Genomic DNA, 15,368 nt, shown 5'->3' on the forward strand with positions numbered 1-15,368 from the left:
CATACGGGCCTAAAAAATTCGACAAAAAAGAAGGCTTCATCTAGCTACCAAAAACCGTGCTAAACAAGTTTTAAAATTATGCATCTACAGCCTACGAGTAGTTTTGAAGGACAAGTGCAATACTTAACAAGAAAGTCACTGGAGACAAGAGTGTCCTAAACAAAGATTTAGGCGAACTATTAGCCTTGGGGGAATCGGGGGGTACTGTTCCTATGCCCGGTGTGAATCCCCCTCCACTTCCGTATAGAGGTTGTGTTGTTCCGGGTGGTGACCGTGGTTGAATCGTATTAGGAGTCGAGCCTGGTATGGCTGTGCCTCCTGGTGCAATAATCCCTCCCGCAGTGCTGAAAATATGCGAAAAAGATTAACTAAACCATGATAAGGTAAAGTTTTCAGAAATCATACTCGTACAAATAGGAGTTTCTGCATCACTAGTTCTCTTCATGTAATATAAGTAGCCTCGAAGAGCAACACTATTGACCACTTATTGTAACGTAAGAACATTATTTATGCAATATGATCAACAAAAGCCGTGTCCAACATAGTTGCAAAAATTTCTATGACAGTACAGCATGGAATCATGAGAGTAAGCACTAATTAACCAGTGGAAGATGCCGAAGTTAAATCCTACTTAACAAGACAACAATTGCGTTATATAAACGTATTTGCATGAGTACCGGATGCTAAAATGGAAAAACAAGTTAGCCTAAAATAATGGAACTGGACGGTTTTTCCATTAAAAAAACATTCAAACTACTCAGTGTGAGGCAAAAGTCGAGGAGCCTTATTGCGCGAGATCTAAGGCTTCCTTTCTAGCAGTCCTAGTGCTCAAAGCTGTCATCACCTCGAGATAAAATCTTGAATATAAATTTGTTTAGAGAATCCTCGACTGAATTTCAAATTATGAGTTAAACTTGAGAAATTCTACATCACATACTTTGAGCTTCGCGGGACTTTAAAATTCGTAGTGCTTCTATTTAAGAAGTTGAAGTTATTGTATCATATTCCGTGCAATCTGAGATTAAGCCATAAGATCCCCTTTAGTGTGTTATTAGTTCCTTCCTTTAGAGTTGTTAAGGGTATTCTCAATGGCTGAAGGCTCGCAAGGGGGCCCCATTAAGGGGCTCTCCCCTGCTATTCCTCAATCCACTAATTCGTTCTTTCATATACCTCCCCACCAACAGATAGAGACAAATGCGTTGGAAATTATTCCTAGAAGGCCAAGGTCGCGGCAATAAGGTTTTAAGAAAAAATAGTGACCTCTTGCTTCGACTTTTTCCATTAAATTTTCTATCCACAATTCTCGTTTGTTCGCCCCAAAAGATACATTCTTCCAAATTCTACATATTTTGACCAACAGGAAATCACGAGGCTTCAAAAATCTCCACAATTAACCGGGCATCGTAGGCAATACAAAAAAGAAAAAAAAAAAAGAAAGCAAACGAGCAATTTTCTATAAAGCAATAAGAGGTTCAGAAACGAAAAAGGAAACAAAACAAGGGAAAATACACACCTTGGAGATGATGGATAAACACAAGATCCATAACCTAACCACAAAAACCCAAGAATTAGAACAAAAAGAATACGTTGGATAAATCCCAATCGCAATCCTGTTTTTTTTTTTAAATAAAAAAACAGAAATTTTTCTCTACATACTCATTGTGCATGGAAACAGGTCGCTCCGCCTTATAAAAACTAAATAAATTTCAGAATTGCTATGGCAAAAGAGACGAACTTGGGTCGGTTTGAGCTATGGAGGCAGTGCCAGCAAAAGAACAAGAACCAGGGGCGCTCCCCTTTCGCTGATAATAACTGTTGAAGGCATACGAGGCATGAGCTTGCACCGTGTTTGGTAGATAACAAAGCCCAGAAGATTGGAGTGGAGCACAATCAGCACCACCTCCACATGCATAATCAAGAGCTGTTTGCAATGCCTGGTCACTGGCGTCACTCCTCGCTACACACCATGTAGCTGCCGCGGAGTGTTCGGCGGCGCTGAACGCTAACACCAACAGCGCCACCACTTTAAACACAGCCACCGCCATGCCTGGTTGGCAAATGCAAGTTGGTAAAGTTCGAGAGAGAGAAAAGGAAGTGCAATGCAGTGGAGAGTAATGTATAAAGAGAGAATCGGGAATAGTTCTTTTTGCTCTCTTTTTTTTGTTTTGACGATGCTTTTGCTTTGTCTGTTCTTATTTTAATATATATTTAAAATTTTAATATTAAAGGGTTAGAGTTATCAAACGTTGTACAAAATTATTAATCGACATTCTTTTATATATTTTAGACAAGATAAAATTGTTAATATTAGTTTGCCTTTGAAGTCAATTTAACTACATTATATTCGAAATACAAGTCCCCGCGCGCCTTGAATCACCATAAAGACGTGTTCCTGAAAAACAGCCGAGCGATCCAAAGAATCGATCGAGCATTATAAATATAGAAATATAAAATGAATTGTTAATTTTAATTTCGTATTCCAAATATAATTTAATTCCATAAATATGAGAAATCCATTTTCTTATAAATAAAAAACAAACATAACATAATAGTATAATCGACTGTATAAAATAAGGGGATCGCAAAATTAAAATGTTTTACAACCAAACATATTTACAAAGTAAAATCTCCACACAAAGACCTAAAACTCGGGGAGAAAACTGAACGATTCACTACAAAAGGAAGAACGAAACCAACGCCGAAACTTAACGAAACAGTTTGCAGGCATCCTTTCTTGAATTGTTAAGGAAAGAAGTGCGCAATCCATCTCAATATAATCATATCACTAGGATGGTTTCCCTAAATCGTTAAAATGCTTCAAGCCTCGACACACCATCCAAAAAAAAAATACTCATCGACCCTCCTGAAGATCTTCAGAAAACACAGCAGTTCTAGATATATTTTCGTTATCCAATACACTTAAACCTGAGAAATGACCAGACGAAAACATTGATGATGCACCATCAGATTCAAAGGTCGTAGTTGACTGCCTAAGATTAGGTACGTTACTGGTATTTACTGTGGCGGAATCCTGATATTCGGTAATACGTTGCACCATTTTGAGGGATTGTACCACTTCTCCCATAGTTGGACGTTGGTTGGCCTCAGGGGCTACACAAGCAGCTGCAATGGTGCAAACCCGAATAAAATCCTCCTTTGGGTACTTACTATCCAGTTTTGGATCAGCAAGTTCTTCCAGTCGATCCTTATCTCTCAGTATTGGCCTCGCCTGTAAACAATATAGAATGAATTGTTTTATTGGAGTTGATCGAGATTTTTCAAAAAAACCAAATCAATGCACTTTCAGTCAATCAGCAATTTAACTTGAAGAACATAACCCACATAGAGAAAGAACTGACTTTGTATGACGAAATAATAAATAATGCAGATGGATCTTATAAAACGACTAACCAATGTCACAAGGTTCTCTTGGCCTGTGGGTTGTGACATATCTACAGGTTTTCTTCCGGTCAACAGTTCAAGAAGAACCACTCCGTAACTGTAAACATCACTCTTTACCAAAAGGTGACCAGTCATGGCATACTCAGGTGCGACATAACTGTAAAAGATTTGGAATCGTCGAAGTGTTGAATTAAATAAAATAAACCTCGAATTTGGAGAAGACAAAAAAAAAGTGAGGAGACATGGTTAAGAAAAAGACCAACCCAAAAGTACCCATAACACGGGTGGAAAAGTAGTTAGCCCGACCCCCAGGAGCCTGTTTTGCGAGACCAAAATCAGAAACTTTAGCATGGTAGTTGTTCTCAAGTAATATATTTGATGCCTTAAAATCTCTATGAATTACACAAGGTTGAGAGTCCTCATGCAAGTATGCAAGCCCCCTAGCAGCATCGAGAGCAATTTTCATTCTAGTGTCCCAATCAAGTGGGCAGTTTAATCCCAAGGGTCCTGTAACATAAAGCTTCAGCTGAAATGCATCACCTTGAAATGTTGAATAAGGTCTATCATCATGAAAAATTACCATGAAGCCATCCCTCAAGACTTCCATTTGGAACTAGCTCGTAACAAAGTAGGTTTTGAGAGGACTCGTGATTACTGTAGTAACCAACAAGTTTCACCAAGTTACGGTGATGCAGTCTACTAAGGATCTCAACCTCAACTAAGAACTCTTTATCCCCTTGTTGTCCACCACTACTGAGCTTCTTTATGGCTACAGGTGTGCCATCACTCAAGGCACCCCTGAAAACCTTCCCAAAGCCACCCTCCCCAAGGATACTAGCAGAAGCAAAGTTATTTGTGGCCTCTTTTAGTTCTTCGTATGCGAGAATCCGAGCACTTGTTGGATGGCGAAGAGATCCCCCAGCCGGAATTGTTTCCAGAGTCCTTTGTTTTACTATCACACCATGAAAATAGCAGGTGAGATCCCCAAAAAGATAAGTGAAGTCCAGTAATAAAAGGCAGCAGGCAATGATGATTACGAGTCCTTTAGATAAGTTAAGGGTAGGTTTACTGATGAAAACAAAAAAAAACAAAGGCCTTCATGGTGCTCTGGAAATGTATATTTTATAACAGAATTAAAAAAAAGGAGCAAGACCAGAGGAGAAAAGGAAGAAAGAGGAGAAATTTTTCTGGCTTCCAAAATAATTAAACCAAGGAAATATCGGGTATTTGGGTCGAAGGATCATGGCATAAAAGTCCTACCATCAAGAAGGAAACATAACAAATATGATGGAAAACTAATCTAAAACGGATCAATCAGGTACGAATTTCAATGCTGTAATACAGAAAAATAAACACTTCACAAACCTGCTTCTTTAGAAGGTTCCACGTTTTTCTCTTTCTGAGATACGCACAAACAAACTATAACCATAGAAATGACAGCTATAATCAGGATTAGAGCTCCTATTCCAATGACAAGAACTAAACTTGGAGGTTTTTCTCTGTTTGTATTGACTGCTCCAGGAGCTGATGGAAGCTTAGGTGGTGTTACGACTGGAGATACAGCAGATAGTGGAGCTGTATTGAAAACAAAATGGTTACTTCCATCAGCAACTCTTGGTCTACCAAATGTCATAAACAGTCTACCAAATGCTTTATTCCTGGTCAAGCCATCAGCAAAGTTTGAATACCACTACGAATAGAAGTTTACCACCATTCGGCGTTATATTGCCCCATATGACAATAGATGCAAAGAAAATATCGATATTTTCAATTTGGACAGTCAATCGCTTTTTTTTCCCTTATGTCATTTGCATGCACCAATCCACAATCAGTGGAAAAGCATAAACTGTCAAAAATTTAAAACTCACCGTGAACAACCAAGCAAGGGTTGATATTAGCACAATAACAACAAACATGAAGTTTACCTTGAAAAGATGCCATGGGTTTGAACCACGTTATGTTGAGAAGCTGATAATCGCCGACTAAAGCAGGATCTAAATGGACCCTGTGCATCAACAGTGAAGAGTTTATTTTAGTAACTTCACTGGCAGAAAAACTGATACCAGTTTCTGGAGTGATATCCATCGATATATTAAGTCCAGATGCGCTGACCATATAAAAGTTGATAAGGTCAATCTGTGAAACCAACAAACCAAGTTGCGAAGCAAACTGATTTAGAAAAAGATTCCAATTGGGGTTGGAAGAGACATTCAATAATAGAATATCAAGCTTTAATGGGTAAACACAGTGGCATCCCCGGCTCTCCCGTTTTAGTACTGTGTCTGGTCCACAACAATCTGCCAAAAGGAAACAAAGGCCCACAATGAATTATTGAATTCAAAAGTGAGGATGAGTGCTGTTGATTACAGAGTATTGCTAGGTATTCAGGACAATCCTTCTTGGTCTCCCAAGCAATAAAAAATATCTGTGGTTGACTGGTAATAAATAAATTCAATATAAATCTTTCTGCAAGAAAATGAAAAAAAAGAAGATCGATCTTACTAGCTATGCTCGGAGAAAGTGGAGGCTGAGATAAACCGGTGGGTATAGTATAAGGTTCAGCTTCAGTTGGTGCAATCTCTGACAGGTGAGACGCAGGAAGGCTAGTGCTGGCAGGCACTGATCCACTCTTTTCCATTGATGGTTTGGACAGCAAAGAACTAAAAAGGGGAGCAGAGATCACAAAATGACCATAGCCAGGTGATTGAGCAGGTGCAGCATAAGGACTTCGATGTTTTTTATGGGGTTCCCTGGATAGAGGTAGATTGGCAGGTAGTGGAAGCTCAGGCGTAGCTCGTGCTTCCACAAGAACTCTGGCTGACAGCAAATATTCTCTTTCTAATGTATCATATCCTAAATTTGCGTCAGTTATGGATATTAAACAATAAAAGAGAATAAATGATTTAAGGACAGACCAACACCCCTCTCGTAGCAACCCTGCAACACAGAGTACATACAGAATACGTTGAAACATGGTTGCCGAACAACTGCTAAAATGGAGGAAAAATCTAACAGCAGCTAACAAATAACTAAAGCGACTCACAGTATAAAATTAGTACTGACCCAACTTATTTATCATCCCAAATTCATCCAGCAACACTCAATTGACCCCTTGAGGATGCATATACAATAACTCTATTATCCTTTTATGTTTCTAGATTCATTTTGGGGGTACCAAATTGATGTAATCAGGCCAGCCCTATTCAGACCTGCCTTTTCTATTAGTTCAATAGACAAAATAGGTTTCACTCACCTTTTAAAATATATATCTATATCCTTATAAATATATGAGTTTTAATTGTGTTTTTACCTCATTGTCCTTCTACTCTCTCAACTTAATTGTCTACTCTCCCAACTCTTTAAGCATTATTAATTATTAGTTTAATTGTGTTTTTACTTCATCACCCTTCTTTGTTCCCAACACTTTAAATATTATTAATTATTAATTATTTATCCGGCTTGTTGCACTTTGAATATTATTATTATCTATATCTATACTATTATAAATATATGAGTTTGAATTGTGAATTTACTTGGTTACCCTTTTCCAATTATTACTTAATTAATGTCTTATTTATTTATTTATTTATTTAGGTGACTTTTCAATTTTCTTATCTAATTTCCTAATTTGTTTAATTAATACATTTTATTTTACTATGCATTATTTCACATCAAATATATGAGTTTGAATTGTGAATTTACTTGGTTACCTTTTTCCAATTATTACTTAATTAATGTCTTATTTATTTATTTATTTATTTATTTAGGTGACTTTTCAATTTTCTTATCTAATTTCCTAATTTGTTTAATTAATACATTTTATTTTACTATGCATTATTTCACATCAATATATTTTATAAGCTTTATAATAAAAAATGGTTCGGACTTAATTTTTTAAAAATTCAAGTAACATGAACATATAAATTTTTGGTTAGCGGCCAGGATTTAATTGTTAAAACTTCAAGTTAAAAAAACATATATGTTTTATAACTAAAAATAGTTTAAACTTTATTTTTTAAACTTCAAGTGAAATGAACATATAAATTTATGGTTAGTATTTTTTAAACCTAATACTATTATAAATATATGAGTTTGAATTGTGAATTTACTTGGTTACCCTTTTCCAATTATTACTTAATTAATGTCTTATTTATTTATTTAGGTGACTTTTCAATTTTCTTATCTAATTACCTAATTTGTTTAATTAATACATTTTATTTTACTATGCATTATTTCACATCAATATATTTTATAAACTTTATAATAAAAAATGGTTCGGACTTAATTTTTTAAAAATTCAAGTAACATGAACATATAAATTTTTGGTTAGCGGCCAGGATTTAATTGTTAAAACTTCAAGTTAAAAAAACATATATGTTTTATAACTAAAAATAGTTTAAACTTTATTTTTTAAACTTCAAGTGAAATGAACATATAAAACTTAATTTTTTAAAAATTCAAGTAACATGAACATATAAATTTTTGGTTAGCGGCCAGGATTTAATTGTTAAAACTTCAAGTTAAAAAAACATATATGTTTTATAACTAAAAATAGTTTAAACTTTATTTTTTAAACTTCAAGTGAAATGAACATATAAATTTATGGTTAGTATTTTTTAAACATAATACTATTATAAATATATGAGTTTGAATTGTGAATTTACTTGGTTACCCTTTTCCAATTATTACTTAATTAATGTCTTATTTATTTATTTAGGTGACTTTTCAATTTTCTTATCTAATTACCTAATTTGTTTAATTAATACATTTTATTTTACTATGCATTATTTCACATCAATATATTTTATAAGCTTTATAATAAAAAATGGTTCGGACTTAATTTTTTAAAAATTCAAGTAACATGAACATATAAATTTTTGGTTAGCGGCCAGGATTTAATTGTTAAAACTTCAAGTTAAAAAAACATATATGTTTTATAACTAAAAATAGTTTAAACTTTATTTTTTAAACTTCAAGTGAAATGAACATATAAATTTATGGTTAGTATTTTTTAAACCTAAAATACATTTTCTATTTTTTAATATATTTTCTATGTTTTATAACCAAAAATGGTTCGAACTTAATTTTTTAAACTCCAAGTTACATGAACATATAAATTTTTTGTTAGTGGTTCGTACTTAATTTTTAAAACTTCAAGTTAAATAAATTTTTGGTTAGCGATTCGGAATTAATTTTTTAAACTTCAAATTAAAAAAACATATATGTTTTATAACTAAAAATAATTCAAACTTTATTTTTTAAATTTTAATTTAAATGAACATATAAATATATGGTTAGTATTTTTTTAACCTACCATATATTTTTTTATTATTTTAATATATTTTCTATGTTTTTTTAAACTTCAAATACATAAACATATAAATTTTTGGTTAGCGATTCAGATTTAATTTTTAAAATTTCAAGTTAAAAAAATATATCTGTTTTTTTCCTAAAAATAGTTCAAACTTTATTTTTTAAACTTCAAGTTAAATGAACATATATATAAATTTATGGTTAGTATTTTTTAAACCTACAATAAATTTTTCTAATTTTCCTTTTCCAATTATTACTTAATTAATGTCTTATTTATTTATTTATTTATTTATTTAGGTGACTTTTCAATTTTCTTATCTAATTACCTAATTTGTTTAATTAATACATTTTATTTTACTATGCATTATTTCACATCAATATATTTTATAAGCTTTATAATAAAAAATGGTTCGGACTTAATTTTTTAAAAATTCAAGTAACATGAACATATAAATTTTTGGTTAGCGGCCAGGATTTAATTGTTAAAACTTCAAGTTAAAAAAACATATATGTTTTATAACTAAAAATAGTTTAAACTTTATTTTTTAAACTTCAAGTGAAATGAACATATAAATTTATGGTTAGTATTTTTTAAATCTAAAATACATTTTCTATTTTTTAATATATTTTCTATGTTTTATAACCAAAAATGGTTCGAACTTAATTTTTTAAACTCCAAGTTACATGAACATATAAATTTTTTGTTAGTGGTTCGTACTTAATTTTTAAAACTTCAAGTTAAATAAATTTTTGGTTAGCGATTCGGAATTAATTTTTTAAACTTCAAATTAAAAAAACATATATGTTTTATAACTAAAAATAATTCAAACTTTATTTTTTAAATTTTAATTTAAATGAACATATAAATATATGGTTAGTATTTTTTTAACCTACCATATATTTTTTTATTATTTTAATATATTTTCTATGTTTTTTTAAACTTCAAATACATAAACATATAAATTTTTGGTTAGCGATTCAGATTTAATTTTTAAAATTTCAAGTTAAAAAAATATATCTGTTTTTTTCCTAAAAATAGTTCAAACTTTATTTTTTAAACTTCAAGTTAAATGAACATATATATAAATTTATGGTTAGTATTTTTTAAACCTACAATAAATTTTTCTAATTTTTAATATATTTTCTATGTTTTATAACAAAAAATGGTAAGGACTTAATTTTTTAAACTTCAAGCTACATGAACATATAATTTTTTTGTCAGCGGTTCAGACTTAATTTTTCAAACTTCAAATTAAATAAACATATATGTTTTATAACCAAAAATAATTTAAAATGTATTTATTAAAATTCAAGTTAAAAAAACATATAAATTTGTGGTTAGTATTTTTCAAACCTATAACATATTTTCTATTTTTTTAACAAAAAATGATTCATACTTAACTTTTTTAGCTTAAAGTTAAATGAATATATAGATTTGTGGTTAGTGGTTCAGAGAAAATGGTTCGAACTGTATTTTTTAAACTTCAAGTTAAATGAACATATAGATTTGTGGTTAGTGGTTCAGAGAATAAAATATAAATCAAACAAAGAGAAGAATTTTGTTTTCTGTTATATATTTTATTTATTCAACAACGAGCCTTTTATAGGCAAATACACATATGAAAAAAACCATAAAAATAGCAACAATATTTGACCACTAAACCATGAAATAACAAATATGCCAAGATAATTATTTTCTGTAATGCTTTGTTAATAATAAATAATGACTAACAGACTTTATTTGACGAGACAGATAACTAAGTACTTCGACAAACCTTTAACAATTCAATAATATCTCCCTTAAACCGATAAGGTAAACATCGGCTTAATAAGAACATCATCCCTCAAATTTGTTTTGTAGTATGCTAATACCAAGTAGCTCCTTTAGTTTATGAAATGCAGGCAGTTTCAGGGACTTGGTAAACATGTCAGCTACTTGGTTTTCACTTTTGCAATAGATGAGATCAATTGTTTCATTCTTTGTGAGGTCACTTAAAATTTATATTTCACATCAATGAGCTTGCTTCTTCCATGGATAGATTCTTTGATAGTTTTATGGCTGAACTATTATCATAATAAATTGCAAAAGGATCATGGTTCTTGAATTTAAGCTCTTCAAGAATTTTTCTGTACCAAATAGCTTGACATGCACGTGAAGTTGATGCAACAAATTTAGCTTCAATGGTTGATAAAGTAACAATTGATTGTTTCTTCGAAGTTCATGGAACAACCGCTTGATCTAAGAAAAAAAATCATATTATTAAGTTCTTTTTCTATCATCTCGATTTCCTTCAAATCTGATTGTTCTCCTTTCTTATAGTAGAGACCAAGTTCTTGCATTCGTTGTCGGCATCATAAAATCCTCTTAACAGCTTAAAAATGCATTTATGTAGGATTCTCAATGTATCTGCTTATGAGACTGAAAGAATACATAATATCCGACATTGTTGCTGTCAAATACATTAATCTTCTAACAATTTGCTTGTAAAATGTGTTGTCAATCTTCTTTCCTTCACAAATTTTTGTTAGCTTCAAACCATAGTCTACGGGAGTACTTGTAGAATTGCATTTCTTCATATTAAATCTGCACAAAACTTTTGAACACGTTTCTTTTGTGAAATAAAAATCTCATAAGTAGATTGAACTATTTCATACCAAGAAAATGACGCATCTTGCCAAGATCCTACATATCAAACTCAACTATTATGGACTTCTTAAATTTTTCAAACATGACACTATCATTTTCAGAGAATATAAGATCATTAACATATAAACAAACAATGAGATTTTTCCTTCATCTTCAATTTTGTACAAAGTTTATACTCATATGGACTTTTTTGAAAACATACCTTAAAAAATAAGTCTCAATTCGACTATACTATGCTCGTGGGACTTGCTTTAGCCCATACAAAGGTTTTTTTTTTCAATTTATACACTTTATGCTCATTTCCAACTTAATATAACAAGGAGGTTGATGGATACATATATATGTTCTTCCAAGTCTCCATGTAAGAACGTCGATTTCACAGCCAAATAGAAGATAGACCATGAATATTGTGCTACTAAGGCAATTAACAGTTTGATCGTATCATGTCTTGCAACTGAGCAAATATTTCTTTATAACCGACCCAAACTCTTGTTTGTAATATTTTGCTACCAACAGTGCCTTGAATTTGTCGGCTTTCCATTTTCTTTCAATTTACTCTTGTAAATCTACTTCACGCATCATTTTTTGATCTTTTGGAAGCTCGATGAGTTCCCAAGTTTTATTTTTATCGATGTATGTGATTTCAGCATCCATTGTCTTTTGCTATTTTGATTCTTTGACACCTTCTTCGAAAACTACTGGATCACAATATGAAAATAGAGCAAAATGAACAAATTAATCTTCAATTTGGTTATTACCAGTTACCTCATAATTTATCATCCATGTTGCTCTTCTTCTAAATCGTTGAGATCTTTGTTCATTTTCTGTCTCATTGACTGAAATATGTTGATTGATTATTGATCGTTACTTGTACTCTACAAATTATGCATTCTCCAAAGGATGCTGCATTTCTTCTCCATTTTCTCCATCAAAATCAGCTTGAATTGGTTTGTTTAACAGTATTTTCATCAACGAAAAACTACTGAACATCATGAAATTTTTTGGCATTGGGATAACTGCATCTACCGATTATCGTGTTAGTATTTTTTTGGTTCAACTTTGAACACAATTCTTTTTCTGCGCATATATTTTACCTTGTTGACTTGTAACTCAACTGGGTTGAGATAAAGCGATTGTATTTTGTCAGCTTAAACCAATAATACCGAAAGTTTTAATAAGTATTCATTCACCCCCTCTAAACATCTAGCCGGTCCTAAAAGCATATGAGATTGAGTACATGCTGATAGTCATAGACTAAAAAACGAAAGCTAGAGAAATCCACCATTCATTGTTGCAATTGCAATTATTAAATAACAAAAGGACACTTGGTTATTGTATGTTGTTGAATTAGTTAAATATAATTTGGCATAGTATATTGATAAAATAATAAATTCTTTCAAAAGTATTGCTTAAGAATTGATATGTGCATTAACCGATATTTGAACATTCGTTTATTAATATTTTAATTTAAATTATTTAAATTGTGTTTGTTTCATCGTTTTATTTTATTTCAATTTAGTTTATTAATTTATTCAAGTTTTAGTTCAAGTTAATTAAAGAATTTTTTTTAATGTAGATTTGTAATATATCAAGTTTTGTCGTACGATATCCGTACTTGTTATTAAAACTTGACATGTACACAGAAATAACAAACAAAATTACATAACGAAAAGTAAATTATTTAAAATAAATATGTGAGTACATATAAATTTCATATATGTAATTAATATGAATTTATAAAAAAAATATAATTTTCATTTTTATTTATTATATCAACTAATTTTATTTCAAATAAAATCGTTTCCACGTGCAACGCACGTGCACTGTTCTAGTATATATATATATATATATATATATATATATATATATATATATATATATATATATATATATATATATATATATATATATATAAGGAACCTTAATTCCAAGAGGGGCCTGCTATTCTCCAAAAATTATACCTACAATAATGTGGAGATGTTTGCATTTGGATTTGCAAACATGACATTTTGTCAAAGAAATTGTTATGAAAAATTTAAACCTGGTCGCCCTTCTTTAGGCACAAACCAAATCATCGTGCATTCTAGTCACGAACCATTTTGAAATAACAATCTACCAGTGGAAATCCTTTTATGATACTCTCCAACAAAAGTAAGAAAAACAGAGTAAAAACTGCTATTTCTTGGACCTTTGGCCAAACACACCTCATCAATTCAATCAAGTTGCAAAAATTGCACAGATAAACTAAAAATCTTGTGTAGAACTCCAATTTTCTTATTCTATTTTCTCTCGTGGAGTACAATACAACAAAAAACGCCCTTATTGCAAAACTAAAGTGGGAACGTTACTTAACTAACATAAAAAGAGGTTCTATAAATAAGGAACAGAAAATAAGAATTCTTAAGTCAGCTCCTAGAAACTAAAGCAAACAGTTACAATTCAAGCAATCAGCAGACATCGATATTGACTATTTAGCAAATCTTCATACAATCAGCTCGACTCTTCCTACATTGGCTTGTAAAGGTTGCAAACCAAATTAAACAGAAAATTTCTTGAAAAATGAAAGTAAGAAAATCCCAAGGAGTCACATAAAACACACCGGAAAAGAGCCGCGATCTCAGGAAGTGCACCATCAGCACCAAGTAATAACCGCTCAGATCTACAAAAAACATAATCAAGTAATAAGAAGGGCGAGATTTCAGTTCACTCCCGAGAAAAATCTGCACCCACACCCTCCAGAATCGAAATCTGCCGACAACAAATTTCTCCCAAATTTCGTTCCAAGCAAACAATTCCTTGGCATATTTCAGCTCCGAAATAAACCCTCGACACAGGAAAAATTAGTAAATATTATATGCTACTGTATCTATCGTTCACTTCAGACCTCAGCTATCAGAGTACTCAGCTGATATTTTCTTTTTAATGGGTGGCGTGTAGGGTAAGGTGGGGTTCCGCTTTTTCCACAATATTATATTATCGCAATGTGAGACTAACGTGCGCCATTGAAGGAGAGAGGCGGTGACGTCATTCACGTCAACCTTTAGAGTTTGGGGCCATTTTAATATATCGTGTGGCGTCGGTGCACAGTGGATCACTACTCATTTTGACGGCGAGTCGTTAATGAGCCGTTAAAACCCCATCTTTTGTAAACTTTTTTTGACAAAAATTTGTGTGAGACGATATCACGGGTCGTATTTGTGAGACATGTCTTTTATTTGGGTCATTCATGTAAAATATTACTTTTTATGCTAAAAATATCACTTTATATTGTTAATATGTATATGGTTGACCGATGGTCTCACATGAGACTCACTCACTTTTTTTATCCACCACTCTCAAGTTTTTTTTTTTAAATATTAATTAGCGCACACATATTGTTTTGTACAAATCTATATTATCTACATTCTTTAGAGTAACTAAAGTAAAAGAGTAAATTATTTAATTCCATAATTATATTTTTTATCTTATTAAAAATTTATTCAAATCATTCGATATTTTATATTGAAAAAAATTTAAACAAAATTCTCTTTTAAATCGAACAACTCTTCTAAATCGAAATAATTTCGTGTTAATTGTTTCATATTATTTGATCAAATAAAAAATGATAATAATACATATAATGTGTGTGCATCTTTTACTAATAATATAATATCTTTAAGGGGTGTTATATAATTTTGACGTTGTGAAAATTTGGTCTTTGTGTTATCTTTATTTTTTGTAATTTTTTTTGTTATAGAGTTTTGATTTGAAGCTGAAAAATATATAATGTCTTGTCAACACTATCTAAAAATTACAAAAAATTAAAATATAAATGACTGAAATTCAATATTGACATCATAAAAAAATAAAATATTAAAGAGAAATTATAATTTTCCTTTTAAAAATGAAATCATAAAACTGAAATTATTTAAAAAGATGGAAATTTGTCATTTTGATCTTGTTTATTTGTCATTTTGTATGTTTTGTATGTTGTTAAACTCTTCGTTTTTGCCTATTATTTTTGTGG

At 31.1% G+C, this 15,368-nt stretch overlaps 2 protein-coding genes across 3 annotated transcripts; both read right to left on the reverse strand.

The window, feature by feature from the left end:
- Positions 1-41: 41 nt before the first annotated feature.
- Positions 42-2,118, reverse strand: LOC140833619 (PLASMODESMATA CALLOSE-BINDING PROTEIN 1-like). Its single transcript, XM_073197950.1, has 3 exons — positions 1,736-2,118; positions 1,514-1,547; positions 42-344 (listed from the first exon to the last, which is right to left on the reverse strand). The coding sequence occupies exons 1-3, from the start codon at positions 2,043-2,045 to the stop codon at positions 92-94; spliced, it is 597 nt and encodes a 198-aa protein (XP_073054051.1). The 5' UTR covers positions 2,046-2,118; the 3' UTR covers positions 42-91.
- A 421-nt stretch (positions 2,119-2,539) lies between these two features.
- LOC140835158 (uncharacterized) lies at positions 2,540-14,404 on the reverse strand. Of its 2 annotated transcripts, none has more exons than XM_073200574.1 (9): positions 14,357-14,404; positions 13,962-14,021; positions 5,905-6,339; positions 5,328-5,699; positions 4,768-4,977; positions 3,983-4,354; positions 3,666-3,909; positions 3,412-3,559; positions 2,540-3,229 (listed from the first exon to the last, which is right to left on the reverse strand). In XM_073200574.1, the coding sequence occupies exons 1-9, from the start codon at positions 14,388-14,390 to the stop codon at positions 2,852-2,854; spliced, it is 2,253 nt and encodes a 750-aa protein (XP_073056675.1). In that variant the 5' UTR covers positions 14,391-14,404; the 3' UTR covers positions 2,540-2,851. The 2 variants fall into 2 exon arrangements, with proteins under 2 accessions (XP_073056675.1, XP_073056676.1); XM_073200575.1 differs by lacking the exon at positions 14,357-14,404 and adding an exon at positions 14,247-14,332.
- Between the last annotated feature and the right edge of the window lie 964 nt (positions 14,405-15,368).

The sequence above is a fragment of the Primulina eburnea genome, chromosome 6 (assembly GCF_022965805.1).
Source record: "Primulina eburnea isolate SZY01 chromosome 6, ASM2296580v1, whole genome shotgun sequence".
NCBI classification, from domain to species: domain Eukaryota; kingdom Viridiplantae; phylum Streptophyta; class Magnoliopsida; order Lamiales; family Gesneriaceae; genus Primulina; species Primulina eburnea.

What these genes read in the sequence shown, in the direction of transcription:
- LOC140833619 (XM_073197950.1), bottom strand. Translation starts at nt 2,045, where the DNA reads ATGGCGGTGGCTGTGTTTAAAGTGGTGGCGCTGTTGGTGTTAGCGTTC. An exon ending in CATAGCTCAAACCGACCCAA is followed by an intron (nt 1,548 to 1,735) that starts GTTCGTCTCTTT and finishes TTTTGTGGTTAG; the next exon opens with GTTATGGATCTTGTGTTTAT. An exon ending in GTTTATCCATCATCTCCAAG is followed by an intron (nt 345 to 1,513) that starts GTGTGTATTTTC and finishes GCATATTTTCAG; the next exon opens with CACTGCGGGAGGGATTATTG.
- LOC140835158 (XM_073200574.1), bottom strand. Translation starts at nt 14,390, where the DNA reads ATGACGTCACCGCCTCTCTCCTTCAATGGCGCAC. An exon ending in TCTCTCCTTCAATGGCGCAC is followed by an intron (nt 14,022 to 14,356) that starts GTTAGTCTCACA and finishes TGTTTTTTGTAG; the next exon opens with ATCTGAGCGGTTATTACTTG. An exon ending in GAGATCGCGGCTCTTTTCCG is followed by an intron (nt 6,340 to 13,961) that starts GTGTGTTTTATG and finishes TCTGTGTTGCAG; the next exon opens with GGTTGCTACGAGAGGGGTGT.